General features: G+C 65.3%; 3 protein-coding genes across 3 annotated transcripts in view; 2 read left to right on the top strand and 1 right to left on the bottom strand.

Moving 5' to 3' along the window:
- Window positions 1-62: 62 nt before the first annotated feature.
- LIME1 (Lck interacting transmembrane adaptor 1) lies at window positions 63-2,250 on the top strand. The gene is made up of 5 exons (XM_012440493.3): window positions 63-224; window positions 1,313-1,427; window positions 1,600-1,681; window positions 1,787-1,839; window positions 1,955-2,250. Exons 1-5 carry the CDS (start codon window positions 74-76, stop codon window positions 2,181-2,183), a joined length of 630 nt encoding a protein of 209 aa, XP_012295916.1. The 5' UTR covers window positions 63-73; the 3' UTR covers window positions 2,184-2,250.
- A 1,731-nt stretch (window positions 2,251-3,981) lies between these two features.
- SLC2A4RG (SLC2A4 regulator) lies at window positions 3,982-6,980 on the top strand. The gene is made up of 7 exons (XM_012440495.3): window positions 3,982-4,133; window positions 4,946-5,055; window positions 5,404-5,591; window positions 5,668-5,768; window positions 5,862-6,141; window positions 6,224-6,315; window positions 6,398-6,980. Exons 2-7 carry the CDS (start codon window positions 4,980-4,982, stop codon window positions 6,507-6,509), a joined length of 849 nt encoding a protein of 282 aa, XP_012295918.2. The 5' UTR covers window positions 3,982-4,133; window positions 4,946-4,979; the 3' UTR covers window positions 6,510-6,980.
- A 154-nt stretch (window positions 6,981-7,134) lies between these two features.
- Window positions 7,135-13,019, bottom strand: part of ZBTB46 (zinc finger and BTB domain containing 46) — a 97,589-nt gene continuing 91,704 nt past the window's right edge. The window contains 2 exon segments of the mRNA XM_021672488.2: window positions 7,135-10,849; window positions 10,851-11,003. Of these exon segments, the coding sequence (XP_021528163.1) occupies window positions 10,631-10,849; window positions 10,851-11,003 (372 nt within the window). The 3' untranslated portion in view covers window positions 7,135-10,630.

The raw sequence follows: 13,019 nt of genomic DNA on the forward strand, positions 1-13,019 counted from the left end.
GCCTGACACCCACAGATGGGTGGAGCTCAGTGCTGCTCCAGCGGGCAAGGGTGGGAGGACTGTGGCCCACGACATGGGGCTCTTGGTGAGGCAGGTGGACCTGGTCTGTGGGTTCTGTGCCAGCTCTGCTCACCTCTGCACATGTGGAGGGGATGACTTAGGCTCTCAACAGTGCAGGCTAGAGGCACGCACGTTTCCTCCAGGCCTCGGGCGGGGTGCAGCAGGTGGGTGAGGCCGCCCAGGGTGGGAGGCTGCCGGGGAGGCGCTCGGAGACACGCAGGAAGTGATGAGGTGGGGCGTTCAGCTGAGGGCTGCACAAAGACCTTCCTGGCCTGCCCCGGCAGAGCTGAGGACCCCTGGCCGCGGGCTTGGTAAGTGCCTGGGCAGGTCCCCAAGTGCCCTCCTGGGGTGCCGCTGGGGTCTGGTGGGTCTAGCCCCTGCTGGGGCAGTCCTTGGGATGTGGCTGTGGCTGGGTCAGTCGGCCGGGCTGAAGCCCACTGCCTGGGTCTGGGCAGACTGGCCCCAAACTTGTGACCACCCTCACCCCCCAGAAGCTGTGCCAAGCCCCAGGAAAGGCACGGATCCTTTGGCAGAGACAGTGGCAGATGAGAAGAGCCACAGAGAAGCGGGGTGGGGGCATTCGGCAACCCCAGTAGCTGCTGCTGCCTGCTGACCCGGCCTCCAGCCCCTCCGGAGAGGTGTGCGGGAGCGGCAGCTACAGCCTCACTGATGGGAGGCCGTGGTCGTGGGAGGAGCGACCTAGAGTTGCCAAAGAAGTCACAGAAATGACGAACTGCTGGGGCCTGGACTGCAAGAGGGACGGCGTCTTTGAATGGCTTCTCAGACTTGATCCAGCAGGGTCCCTCCTGCTGACCAGTCTCCAGCCTCTCCGGGTTCTGGGCTCCACGGCGAGTGCCTGGAGGGGCGCTACCTGACACAGGAGGCCGTGTCTGGACAGGGCTGGCTGCAGGTGGAGTCTGTGGCCTGTGGCGCACACCCAGGGCCTCCCCCGATGCTGGGGTTTGGGCTACGTGACCACAGCTGCCCTGCCCTCCTCACAGCCATGCTGGGTGTTAGCAGGGTCACCCGAAGGGACACCGAGGGGCCAAGCAGAGCTGCCCTCACCTCACCAGGAGCCCCCCCAGAAGGGAGGGTGGGCGCCTCTGGGAGGCAGGCCAGGCCCTGGGGCTTCCTGTGCTGAGTCAGAGCCTGAGCGGAAGGCGCAGGAGCCCCCAGCAGGCACAGATGTGAGGCTGCCAGGTGGCACAGGTCCCCTGGGCCAGCCCCCAGTGCCCCTTTCTTCTGTCCCCAGGGCCCTGGCTTCACGGGATGGGGTTGCAAGTGTCCTGGGCCCCTCCTGCCCTCTGGGTTCTAGGGTGCTGTGCCCTGCTCCTCTGGCTGTGGGCGCTGTGCACAGCCTGCCGCAGGTATGTCCATCAGCCCGGTTCTGTCTGTCTGGGCCTTGCTGCGGCTGCCATTCGCTGCCCAGGCGGGAAGGGGCTGGAGGCAGCTTCCACACCCAACTCTGCACACGCCCCCGCACCGGGCCTGGGACCCGGCTGATGACTCTGCCCCCCGCCCCCCACCTCTACCCCCAAGGCCTGAGGACCCTCTAGCCCCCAGAAAGCGGGCGCGGAGGCAGCGGGCAAAGCTGCAGGGCAGTGCGATGCCAGCGGAATCGGTGAGTGCCAGGCTGTCCCGGGGACCCGGGTGAGGCCCGCAGGAGACCGACCAGCCTTCCTTGCCCCCAGTCGCTGCTGAGGCGGACCCACCTCTGCTCCCTCAGCAAGTCGGACACCAGATTGCACGAGCTGCACCGGGGCCCGCTCAGCTGCAGGGGTGAGCGGAGCGCGGCGCGTGGGCGGGTGGGGCTTGCTGTGAGCGCCCCAAACTCTGGGCCAGACCCGCTCCTGCTGCCTGCCCCGAGTGAACTCTGCCCTGACCCCACCCCCAGCCCTGCGGCCTGCCAGCGTGGATCTCCTGCGCCCACACTGGCTGGAGATGTCCAGGGACATCAGTGGATCGCAGGGAGCCCCCTCTGCCTTCCCACACCAGGAGCGGCCCCGGGCTCTGCCGGCAGCTGCAGTCAGCGCAGGGTGCGTTGGTCCCGAGGCTACCTATTCCAACGTGGGGCTGGCGGCCCTTCTCGGGGTCAGCCTCGCGGCCAGCCCTATGGTAGCTGAGTATGCCCGCGTCCAGAAGCGCAAGGGGACCCATCGCAGTCCCCAGGAGCCACAGCAGGAGAAGGCCGAGGTGACCCCCGCCGCTCAGGTAAGGTGGGGCCCGGTGGGTGGGGCCGGTGCTGACCCCCGCGTGGACTTCCTCTCTCCAGGTGGACGTCCTGTACTCCAGGGTCTGCAAGCCTAAAAGGAGGGAGCCAGGACCCACCACAGACCCGCTAGACCCCAAGGGCCAGGGAGCGATTCTGGCCCTGGCCAGTGACCCGGCCTACCAGAGCCCCCCGCTCAGGGCCCCGGATGTGGACGGCGGCCCCCTGGAAAACGTGTATGAGAGCATCCGGGAGCCGGGGGACGCCGACGGCAGCAGCGGCACGTGTGGGGCTCGGACGCCCCCCGCTTCCAGCTGCCCCAGCCTAGGGAGGGGCTGGAGACCCCTCCCTGCCCTGAACGCGCCAGGACACGTGCTCCTTCCTCCGGAGTGAGGCCCCGCCGCGCCCCGCCCGCAGCTGACAGCGCAAGTCCCAGGTCCCCTGGCTGCGGCCCGTGCGGCCCGTGCCGTCCTGGCCGCTCCGACAGCCGCGGTCTCCCCGGGCTCCAGAGAAGGCCGCGTCTAAATAAATCGCCATCGCAGGATGAACGCGGCCAGCCTCGCAGCAGGCTCCTCTTGAAAGCTGCGCGCGTCGGGGCGCGGGGAGGGGCTCGTCTGGAAGTGGGGGAGCCGGGGCCTCGCGGAGGCGCTGCTCCTGCCGCCCAGACCCCCGGTCAGCGCGGGGACGGGGTCCGATCGCTCCGGGGGGCGTGCAGCCGGCAGGGAGGCCGCCCGAGCGGGACTCGGACCCCGCGCTGCCCCGGAGGCTCCGCCGCACGCCGGGTGTTACGTAAGGGGCGGGGGGAGGTGGGCGGCCGGGCGTTAAACAGTAACCTGCTCCCGGGAAGCCCGCCAGGCGGTCGCGGCCCGGTTCCCGGCTCCGGCAGCTTCGCGAGCGCGCCCGTGGGGAACCGGCCCTGCCCGGCGGGACGCGCGGGGTGGGCGGCGGCGGGCGGGGCCTCGGGGCTGGGCCGGACCGGGCCTCCCTCCAAGGCCAGCGCGGGAGCTACCCGGCGGGGGGCGGGCCCGGGGCGGGGCCTCGAGCGCGGGCCAGCGGGAGCACGGCCGGCTGGGCCCGCCCGCCTCGGTGTGGACGCCGCGCGGCCAATGCGCGCGCGGGGACGGGGTGGGGCGGGGAGCCTGCGGGCGGCGCGGCGCGGCGCGGGCGGCGGCCCGGCCAGCCCGGCCCGGCCCGGGGCCGCGTCCTGAGCGTCAGCCTCGCCGCTGCAGCCTCGGCGCCCGGCCCGCCCCATGGAGGCCGAGCGCCCCCCGCCCCGCGCCGCCGGCCGTGACTCTGGTGCGCTACGGGCCGAGGCGCCGTGGCTGCGCGCGGAGAACCCGGGCGCGCGCGCTTCCCCCGTGACGGTGCCCACGCCGCCGCAGGTACCGGGCGCCGGTGGGCGGGGGCGCCGGCCAAGTTCCTCTCGCCGCAAAGATGGCGCCAGTGCTGCCCAAACTTTGGGTCCCCGGGGACGGGGCGCGGGGGGGCGGTGGCCGCGTCGGTCCGCGCGTGTCTGTGGGTCTCGCGCGGTTGCGCCCGGCCGCCCGGGAACTCTTCCCGCCGTGCCGGACTGGGGGCGGGGCCGGGGGCGGGGCCGCGCGGGCCACACCGGCCGCAGCCGGTTTTCGAGGCGGGCGCAAGCGGATCAGCGGCGGAGATTGGGGACACCCCCTCCGCGGCCGCCGCCTCCGCTGAGCCTGCCCCACCCGTAGGGCGCTTCCGTGGGCGGCGGCCTCGCGGGCTTGGAGTTCGCGCGGCCGCGGGAATCGGAGCTGCGGGCCTCGGAGCTGGGGGCCCCCAGGCCTTGGGCGGGGGCAGCGGGGCCCCGGACTCCGTCGGCGCACATCCCGGTGCCGGCGCAGAGGTGAGCGGGGGGCGCGTGCCCCAGGCCTCGGGTGCGCAGGGCGGCGGGCGGGGGGCGGAGACGCCTTCCCGTCCCTTCCCTCCGGAGGCCCCGCGGAGGCCGGGTCAGGGCCCAGGTTTCTCGTCGCCACCCGCCCCAAGCCCTGCAGCCCAGAGTGGAGCAGAGGTGATCGGGACGTGGAGTCCCTGTGCCTCCCTCCACCGCCGCTCCTCGGGGCTAGAGCGCGGAACTGGGAGGGGGTGGCTGCGCGGTCGGCGTGGGGCGACTGTCCAGGAATCCCTGGGGCTCCTGACCGCCGCCTCCCAACCCCTGCCAGGCCGGACACCTCGGTCTGGCTGCCAGGGCAGGGGCGGGCTCTGGCCTGGCTCGCTGGGGCCTGGGGAGCTGCCCGCCGGTCTCCCCCCTCGCTGCTGCCGGCTGCTGGCCACTCCCACCTCCCCGGCCTGGCGAGAGGCCCACAGCCGCTGTTGCGCAACCCTGGTTAATGTGTGATGGGGGAGGCCTGGGCCTGGCCCGCCCCTCCACCCGGGCTTCGGACCCCTGCCCCGCACTAGGGTCCGAAGGAACCACAGTGGAGCCAGGCCCGCGCTGTGGCAAACTCTGGCTTCTGGAGACCCTGGCCCGGCTCCTGGTGGCTCCCGGTGGCTTCCAGCTCTCTGCAACCTGAGCCGGGGGAGGAGCCAGGCCTCATGCCGAGGGCTGGGAGTGGGGAGCCTGGTGTGCACGCGTGCCCAGGCCTGCACGTGGACCGGCCAGGGTAGGGGCCCAGAGCTCTGGCTGGGTCACCCGCACCCCGCCCCCATCTTCTCCAGAGCCACCCCGGGAAAAGCCCGGCTGGACGAGGTCATGGCCGCCGCTGCCCTTACAAGCCTGTCCACCAGCCCACTCCTTCTGGGGGCCCCGCTTGTAGCCTTCAGCCCAGGTGAGACTCAGATGTCTGCATTCAGGGGTGTGTGTGGGGGAGATAGGGCTCAGAACCTGCAGCCACCCAGCCTCTGTGGGGCAGGGAGAGCCCTCAAACTGGGGGCGCCTTTCTAAAATGGACTCCCGCACTTCAGCGCCCGACTGGCCTCCCTGACCTGCCCACCTCCACGTGGCTGGCCACGCACGGCTGCCCACGCTTTCTTGTGCTGGGAGGGCTTCTTCCCAAGCCCCGGGGCTAGGTCCTCCTCCAAGACACTCTGCCCACCTGGGAATAGGTGAACGGGGGCAGCTCGGGGTTAGGGACTCCCTGGACTCATCCAAAGTTCTGGGGCACGTGTCCCCACAGAGCCTGGCTTGGAGCCCTGGAAGGAGGCCCTGGGGCGGCCCCCGGGCAGCTACAGCAGCAGCAGCAACAGTGGAGACTGGGGCTGGGACCTGGCCAGTGACCAGTCCTCTCCATCCACCCCGTCACCCCCACTGCCCCCTGAGGCAGCCCACTTTCTGTTCGGGGAGCCTACCCTGAGGAAAAGGAAGGTGAGTTTGGGGGCAGCCCCCAGGGGGTGGGCATGGCAGTGGCAGCTGAGCCTGACCCCAGCCGGTGTCTCTGCAGAGTCCGGCCCAGGTCATGTTCCAGTGTCTGTGGAAAAGCTGCGGGAAGGTGCTCAGCACGGCCTCCGCGATGCAGAGACACATCCGCCTGGTGCACCTGGGGTGCGGCGGGGCCTGCGGGCTGGCTAGGGGGGTGTGAGGGAGGCCCGGTCGGGCCACACCCCCTTCAGCTCCCACCGGCTGTGTCCCCAGCAGGAGGCAGGCAGAGCCTGAGCAGAGTGACGGTGAGGAGGATTTCTACTACACAGAGCTGGATGTTGGCGTGGACACACTGACCGACGGGCTGTCCAGCCTGACTCCAGTGTCCCCCACGGCCTCCATGCCGCCCACCTTCCCCCGTCTGGAGCTGCCAGAGCTGCTGGAACCACCGGTCCTGCCCCGTCCACTGCAGCCACCTGCCCGGCCCCCACCCCCGTCCCCTGTCCTGACCACCGTCGCTAACCCCCAGTCCTGCCCCAGCGACCATGTCTACCAGGTGGGTGAGGCCACAGGTGGCTGAGGGGGCGGTTCTCAGGGCCCTCAGAGGGGAGTGAAGACCTGGCTGTGTCTCCCCACAGGGCTGCCTGACTCCCGCCCACCTGGAGCCCCAGCCCACGGAGGTCGGAGCCTGCTCACTGGCCTTGTCCTCGAGGATTGCAGTCAGCCTGAGGTGCGTGTGGGCTGAGGGGCTGCAGTAGGCACCGAGCGGGGAGGGTCCTGGTCTCACAGCCCCCGTGTCCCGCGCCCCTCAGGAAGCCCCGTGGCGATGCTAAGAAGTGCCGGAAGGTGTACGGCATGGAGCGCAGGGACCTGTGGTGTACGGCCTGCCGCTGGAAGAAGGCCTGCCAGCGCTTCCTGGACTGAGAACAGAAGCTGCCACCTTCTCCCCTGCCGCACCCAGGCCTGGGGCTGAAACTGCCCGTGGAGAGCCCCAGGGCCTGGCCTTCACCAGCTGCAGGGTCTGCTTTGAATGGGGGGAGGAGGTTGGTGACCCTGAACCCCCTGAGGTCGGGAGGGGTCCCACCACTCAAAGTGCCTCTGAAGAAACCAGCTTTTGCACTAAAGCCAAGCCACACCGCTGTCCCCTTAGCCCCAAGGGCCTCGGGGCAGCCACCTTCCCTGCCTGTCGGCCCGTAGTTTTGTCAAGGGTGTTATGGGCCCTGCTTTGGGGGCCAGTCCCAATGCACTTTGAGGGTGTCGGGGAGAGCACTCCCCACTCGCACTTCACTCGATGGCTCTAGGGCCCTGGGGCTGATGTTTTTAAAGCTCAGGTGTCTCACGTCTGGGCTGCACCAGGCAAAGAGAAATAATTAAAAATTTGAGGTTTTTCCAGAAGCTCTGTCTGCCTCTTGGGAGAAAGGCCATGGGTCTGGGACCCTGTGTGGGCAAGTTGGTAGAGGCTGGCAGCCAGCCACAGAGGGCCGAGGGTGCCATGCCCCAGGCGAGGCTGGAGGGGGGATGCTGTCTGAAACACACAGGAGGCCTCTGCTTGGAGCAGCAATTTCCCAGTTTATTGAAAGTGATCGCTTTGCAAGAATGTCTAAGCTAATCCCGTCACAGAAAGGAAACGCACAGGCAGGCCGGGGGCGTGCCTAGGCAGACAAACTTGGAGGCTCACCCGAGAGAAGGTCACATTAACCTGTCCGCAGGCGCAGAGCCGTGATTTCCCACCGATCACGAAAACCTCTTCCCCCAGTATCAGACACATCTCCAGTACAAACACAGGTTTATAGTAATATAAAGTCAATATAATATAGATGATTAGCCCAGAAAAAATCAACAATCTTCAGACACTGCCCTTTTTTTGTGTTTTGTTTTTGTTGACAGGTTGAAAGCATGTTGAAAAAATAAATATTTAAGAAAAGCACACACAGCACCCTCACTACAAGTAGTCCTAACAGGGCTGCACACAGAGCACAAAAGATCTAAAAATACCACCTCAATGGTATGGCTTTCTTAAGAGTTGCACATGTCACAGAATGAGCTAAAATGAGATTTTTTATAATATTGCAAAGAGTTCCAGTTTTTGCATTTCTCTCAGTATTTTTTTCTAAGAGGAAGACGTGCAAAGTTGGAAGCGGTAAGCTGTGTCTTCTGAGTCGGGTCCCTATGGAGCCCTGGCAGGGTCCTGTTTCCCAAAGCCCAGAGAGCCCCAATGTACAGCCTGTCCAGGATCCGGAGCTTGATAGAACAATCGTGTCCCTGCCCCCCTCCCCGCCCCCAAATCACGCCACCCCCAATGAACTGTAGCTTCCACTTTGGTGTTGCAAACACCAAAATACAAACAGACACAAAAAAAAAATACAAAATGTGAAATGTAATCTACACATTTTTTCCTCTTCATAAAAAAATATTTATTAGTTTGAACATCGATTAAAAAAAAAAATCGGTCACGTAAAAAAAAAACCCTTCATTACATACGTCTTTTCCCTCCACGCCTCCTGAGATGGATGTGTTCGCCTGCGGCCCGGAGCGCCCACACTTCAGTCGGCACGCTAAGAACAAGAGGTCTGCCACGCAGCCAACACTTGGGGTCAGTGGGACAGTGTTGGTTTTAGGGAAGAAAATGCCCCTGTGGCTCCGACAGGGAACCCCAAAGCGGTCAGCAAAGGCAGGCCACGTGGAGTGAGCAGACAGAGCGGGACATCCTGAGTGCGGAGGGGGAGGCGGGCCCAGGTCCTGGGCAGGGTGGCCTGAGAGCAGGGGACTGGGACAGAACCCAGAGACATCTGTTGGTAGCAAAGGTCTGGTTTCCAAACTCATTTTATAAGAAAGTCAGTCTGTTTAGAAAAGGGGTTTAAAAAGCAGGGGAAAGTACAAAGTTCTGAGACTTCTCAAAGAGGCCTGGGCAAGGCTGGCCTGGGGTGAGGGCGGAAGCTCCGCTGGAGCTCCTGGGTAGCTGTGCTGCTCCCGGGGAGGCTCATGCCAGAGCCGCCCACCTCACTGGTAAGAGTGGGCAGGGCTCACTGCTGAGGGGCCAGCGCTTGCCCGGGCTCCTATCCCCACACTCCGTGTGCAGAAAAATCTTAGCCTCCTTCTCCAGCTTCAGGAGCCCACAGCCTCCCAGCTGAGGGCGTGTGTGATGACAGCTCCAGCCAGGGCGCCCTGTCATTGGTAGAACTGGATGTTAACAACAATAAAAGCCGTGACTCCTGCCAGGGACCTGGAGTCCTCCGAGCACCCGCCTCTCCACAGGACCCTCGGCCAGCCCAGCCCTCCTGGAGCAGGGAAGCTGGCGCTCCTGACAATGTGGGTAAAAGCCACTGTGGTAAACAAGCTGGAAAAAGAAGATAAAAACTCTTTCCACGCAGCCCCGAAGCTCAGCACTCCTATGTCCCCTCGAATGGGCAGGTCATGCGGGAAGGAGAAGGCCACCACGCCCACCTCTCATCCAAAGCCTGTGCCAGAGGAGGGGGTGAGAGAGGGACTGTCCTAGTGCTGTCAAACGCAGCCGGAACCAGCAGACAGGCTGCAGCAACCATCCTGAAGCCATGAGTCTGGCCAGCAGCCTCCAGGACCCCCAAGCCAGGCAGCGCACCACGGCACACTGCGTGGAACATTTGCTTTGCACTCAGGAAAAGAAAGAACACGTAAGCGCTTTTGAAAACAAAGCAAAGGCCGGGCACAGTGGCTCACGCCTGTAATCCCAGCACTTTGGGAGGACGAGGTGGGCGGATAATGAAGTCAGGAGATCGAGACCATCCTGGCCAACATGATGAAACCCCGTCTTTACTAAAAATACAAAAAAATTAGCTGGGCGTCCTGGTGCGCGCCTGTAGTCCCAGCTACTCAGGAGGCTGAGGCAGGAGAATCGCTTGAACCTGGGAGGCAGAGATTACGGTGAGCCGAGATCACATCACTGCACTCCAGCCTGGGCGACAGTGCGAGACTCCGTCTCAAAAAAAAAAAAAAAAAAAGAAAGAAAACACATCAAGAGGACTTGATCACGAGCTAAAGGAAGAGCGACCCTATGTGGTTTTGCCAAGTGAGAAAAATCACGCCAAACCAAATAATTTTATGCCACTACCTCGATATGTCTCTGACTGCTTAAGAATCTGGTGACCCACGTCGGGGGTGGGGTGGAAGCAGCACACGGCAGTTAGGAACACCACCTCTGGTGTTAGCAGCAAAGGCAGGAGCCTGGCTCCAGCCCGTCCAGGAGGGGTCAGCAGGACTGGCCAGGCTGGGCATGGACGGAACAGGACGGGAAGAGCCCAGGGTGGACAAAGCAGCCCAAGGCTCTCAGTGAAGTGCACACGACGGAGCCGAGGCCCTCACAAAGGGAACCTGGTGTGACCTGAAGGCGGGGGCGCTGGGCGGAGGGTCCCCTCGTGGAAGGAGCCCCCAGGGCTGTGTCCGCCGAAGATAGCACCTGGAGCATTGGCCTCCAGCAGGGCTCTGCAGCCGTGTTGTGTGATAAGCACCAAAGCCCAGAGGTAAGAGGGTAGCAGCGCTCTCCGTGCACCACACCTGGATTCTACAGGCTGCCACAGGCCACGGCTGCAGCCACAGGCAGTGACCTGGCTTCTGGGGGAGTGGAGGGCGGGCTTCAGCCGGGCTGACCGGGTGTCTGCAAAACTCTCACACCTGCTCAGGCTGGGGACTGCTGGGCCCAACACATGAGCCTGCCCAGTGCCCACTGGACCTGGCCACAGGGCCATCACGTGTCCAAGCTAAGCTGGCCATCATGGGGGCCACTCACACACCCGCACCACCTCCTGGGGACTTAGGACCACGCTCTCTCTTCAGTCAAACCCGCCCTGTGCCCACCCCCAGCTCACTTCACGTCTGGTACCCGAGCGCCCCCCGCTGGGGTCACACCTGCTTCTTAGCCCACAGGGCTGGTTTCGTGGGGGGTGGGTTCAGGGAGAATCGGAGGAAGGGCTGAGGGAGGGGTTGGGGTGGCCCCAGCCCCGGAGTGGAGACCCACCGGACACACACAGGTGGACGAAGCGATGCAGCCACCAACCCTGTGGGCGGCGGGCCTAGGAGAGCCAGGTGAAGTCCTTGTCGGGGCCCCCGGGGGGGCTGCGGGGCCGAGGCGAGTCCTCGTCATCTTTGTCGTCTGCCAGCAGTGCGTCCTCGGGGGCCAGGCCCTCGTCATCCTCGCCCAGCTCCTCCGCCTCCCCTCGTGGGTCGTCGGGGTCCTCCAGGTAGGGCCCGTCGGCCGGGAACAGCGCCTCTGGGGAGCCCTCGCCGCCCCCCGCCGCCATGGTCCAGCGGCCCGGCCATGCCTCGGCCGGCACAGTCGGCGCACACGCCGTGACGCCGGGAGCCGTGCCGGATGCCCACGCTGGCGGCGGACATGAACACTCGGCTGCACACCTTGCACACGTACTTCTTGTCCTTGCTGTGGACCTGTGGGGGCAGGACAGGGGTGAGCAGGGCCCAGCGGGGGGCGGGGCAGCTCCTGGGCCCTCAGGGCATCTGCACAGGCAGGAACTCCCGGTGGGGCACGGCCGGCCCGGGAGGCACGCAGGGACAGGAGTGCTCAGCCCCTGAGCCCCAGCGCCTGACAGAGCCACACGGGCAGAGCTGTAGGTGGCACAAACACAGACGCAGCCCTGTCCCCAGAGGATGCTGGCACGAGGGCAGTGGTGCCCCTCCCCCGCAGCCCAGCCCCTAGGTGGGCCAGGCTCCCTCATCAGAGGCCCCCCCGGTCGACACACTTGTCACGGGGTCACACTACCCCCTCTGCCGCCTGGCTTCCTTCAAACCTCCCTGCAGGACAGGCTAAGGGACCCGAGTTGGGCTGGAGCTCACAGAGCAACCCCTGTGCCCCGTCGTGGCTGTGTGCCCTGTACAGGCGCAGGCTGGGGTTAGAGCTGGCAGCTGGGCAGGTGGGCCTGCACCCCAGCCTGGCTGCGTGGACACCATCTCAGTCCTGACCCTGACTCCAGGAACGTGAAAAGGAGGCAGCTCCCCCACTCTCAGGCTGAGGTCAACTGAGAGATGAGAATCACGGTCAGAGGAGGAGGGGTGGTTGCCAGGGAAGGCGGCTGCCGTGCTAGGCCTGGCAGGGAGAGGGGGCAGCCCCTGAAGAGGCCCATGTGGCCGGACGCGACGTGCTGGGCTCTCGGAGGGGTCTCGGCACCAGCCCCGAGGCCACAGGGAACCTCCACACACTGCTGGGGACTGTGGCCCCCGGTGGGCTTCTGCCGAGGGTGGCGGGGACGCCTGTGCTGTGCAGAACTGGGCCCAAAAGAGACATGGACAAGGATGCGGAGGGGAGGGTCAGGCACCCACTCACGGGCACGTCGGCCAGCCCAGCTCCAGGTGGCCTTGGAGGGGCCGCCCTGATGCCTCACAGCACAGCCCCGTCCCTGCCCTCCAAGGGTGGAGGCAGCAGGACCCACAGAGAACCCCAACAGCAACCCCTGGCTAAGCCCGCGCCAGGGACTTCTTTGAGGGGGGCCGGCCTCCAGGCTGAGCCTGGCACTGATCCGAGCTCCCCTCGACTCTCCCCTCCATCCGCAGCGCTGTCCCCTGCGGCCTTCGGCGCCTCTGAGGACGCATGAGAACTGAGGCTGGGGCGTGCTGTGAGTTAGGTTCTTCCTCAAGCCATTCCAAACCCTCCAGTTTTCTACCAAGAGCAAGTACATACATAACCAACGTGTATCATGGTGGGAGACGGTCCCTCCACACTCGCGAAGATCTGACCGTCGGGCACCACGCCTACCACCTCCCCGTCCTGGGCTGGGCCCTTATAAACCTGTCACTGGCCTCAGCCTCCTGAATCCACGGGCCCACAGGCCACCCAGCACGCCCCGTCCTCCCCTTCTAGACCTGCCTCCCTGAGGGCAGAGTTGCCTGTGACTTCCATAAAATCTGGAACCATAAAGACCTGACTTCTCAAATGTTTGCTGCCAGAGCAGCTGTGTGAGCTCTAAGCACTGCCTGGGATGGGACCACACAGGGACGTGAGACTTTCGGGGCAGCTGGTGGCCTCCAGGGCCAGGGCAGTGCCACCCAGCCCTCCACAGATGCCCAGACACGCTGACCCTGGACACAGAACCTCAGACAACCTGGTGCCAGGACTGCTCCTTTGGGCTTTTAGTTTCTTTTGCTGTATTTTAAACCAAGGGTTTCCAGAACAAAAATTCAAGACAAGCCACCGCAGAAACTTCCCAATAGGATGGTCTGGTGCACGCAGGCCCAGGAAGGGCTGGAGCGGGGCTAGAGCACCCACCAAGGCCCCTCAAAGCCTCGGCTCCTGTGTGTGCAGGGGCCAGGTCCGGATGGCTGGGCACTCGTCCACATAGGCAATGCCCTGGAAGGAGCAAGAAGGAAGATGGGCACCTTGGCAGCCCACCCAGGGCCCTGGGGCACTGTGGCTGCAGGAGCACGGCTGGCCCACCCTCCAGATGGTCCTAC

Source organism: Aotus nancymaae, unplaced genomic scaffold, assembly GCF_030222135.1.
Source record: "Aotus nancymaae isolate 86718 unplaced genomic scaffold, 86718_ANA_hifiasm-v0.15.2.pri h1tg000029l, whole genome shotgun sequence".
Classification (NCBI taxonomy): Eukaryota; Metazoa; Chordata; class Mammalia; order Primates; family Aotidae; genus Aotus; species Aotus nancymaae.

Coding starts and splice junctions, on each gene's coding strand:
- LIME1 (XM_012440493.3), top strand. CDS start 74: ATGGGGCTCTTGGTGAGGCAGGTGGACCTGGTCTGTGGGTTCTGTGCC. Junction 225..1,312: donor CCTCGGGCGGGGTGCAGCAG/GTGGGTGAGGCC, acceptor TTCTGTCCCCAG/GGCCCTGGCTTCACGGGATG. Junction 1,682..1,786: donor GTGCGATGCCAGCGGAATCG/GTGAGTGCCAGG, acceptor CTGCTCCCTCAG/CAAGTCGGACACCAGATTGC.
- SLC2A4RG (XM_012440495.3), top strand. CDS start 4,980: ATGGCCGCCGCTGCCCTTACAAGCCTGTCCACCAGCCCACTCCTTCTG. Junction 5,056..5,403: donor GCTTGTAGCCTTCAGCCCAG/GTGAGACTCAGA, acceptor GTGTCCCCACAG/AGCCTGGCTTGGAGCCCTGG. Junction 5,769..5,861: donor ATCCGCCTGGTGCACCTGGG/GTGCGGCGGGGC, acceptor TGTCCCCAGCAG/GAGGCAGGCAGAGCCTGAGC.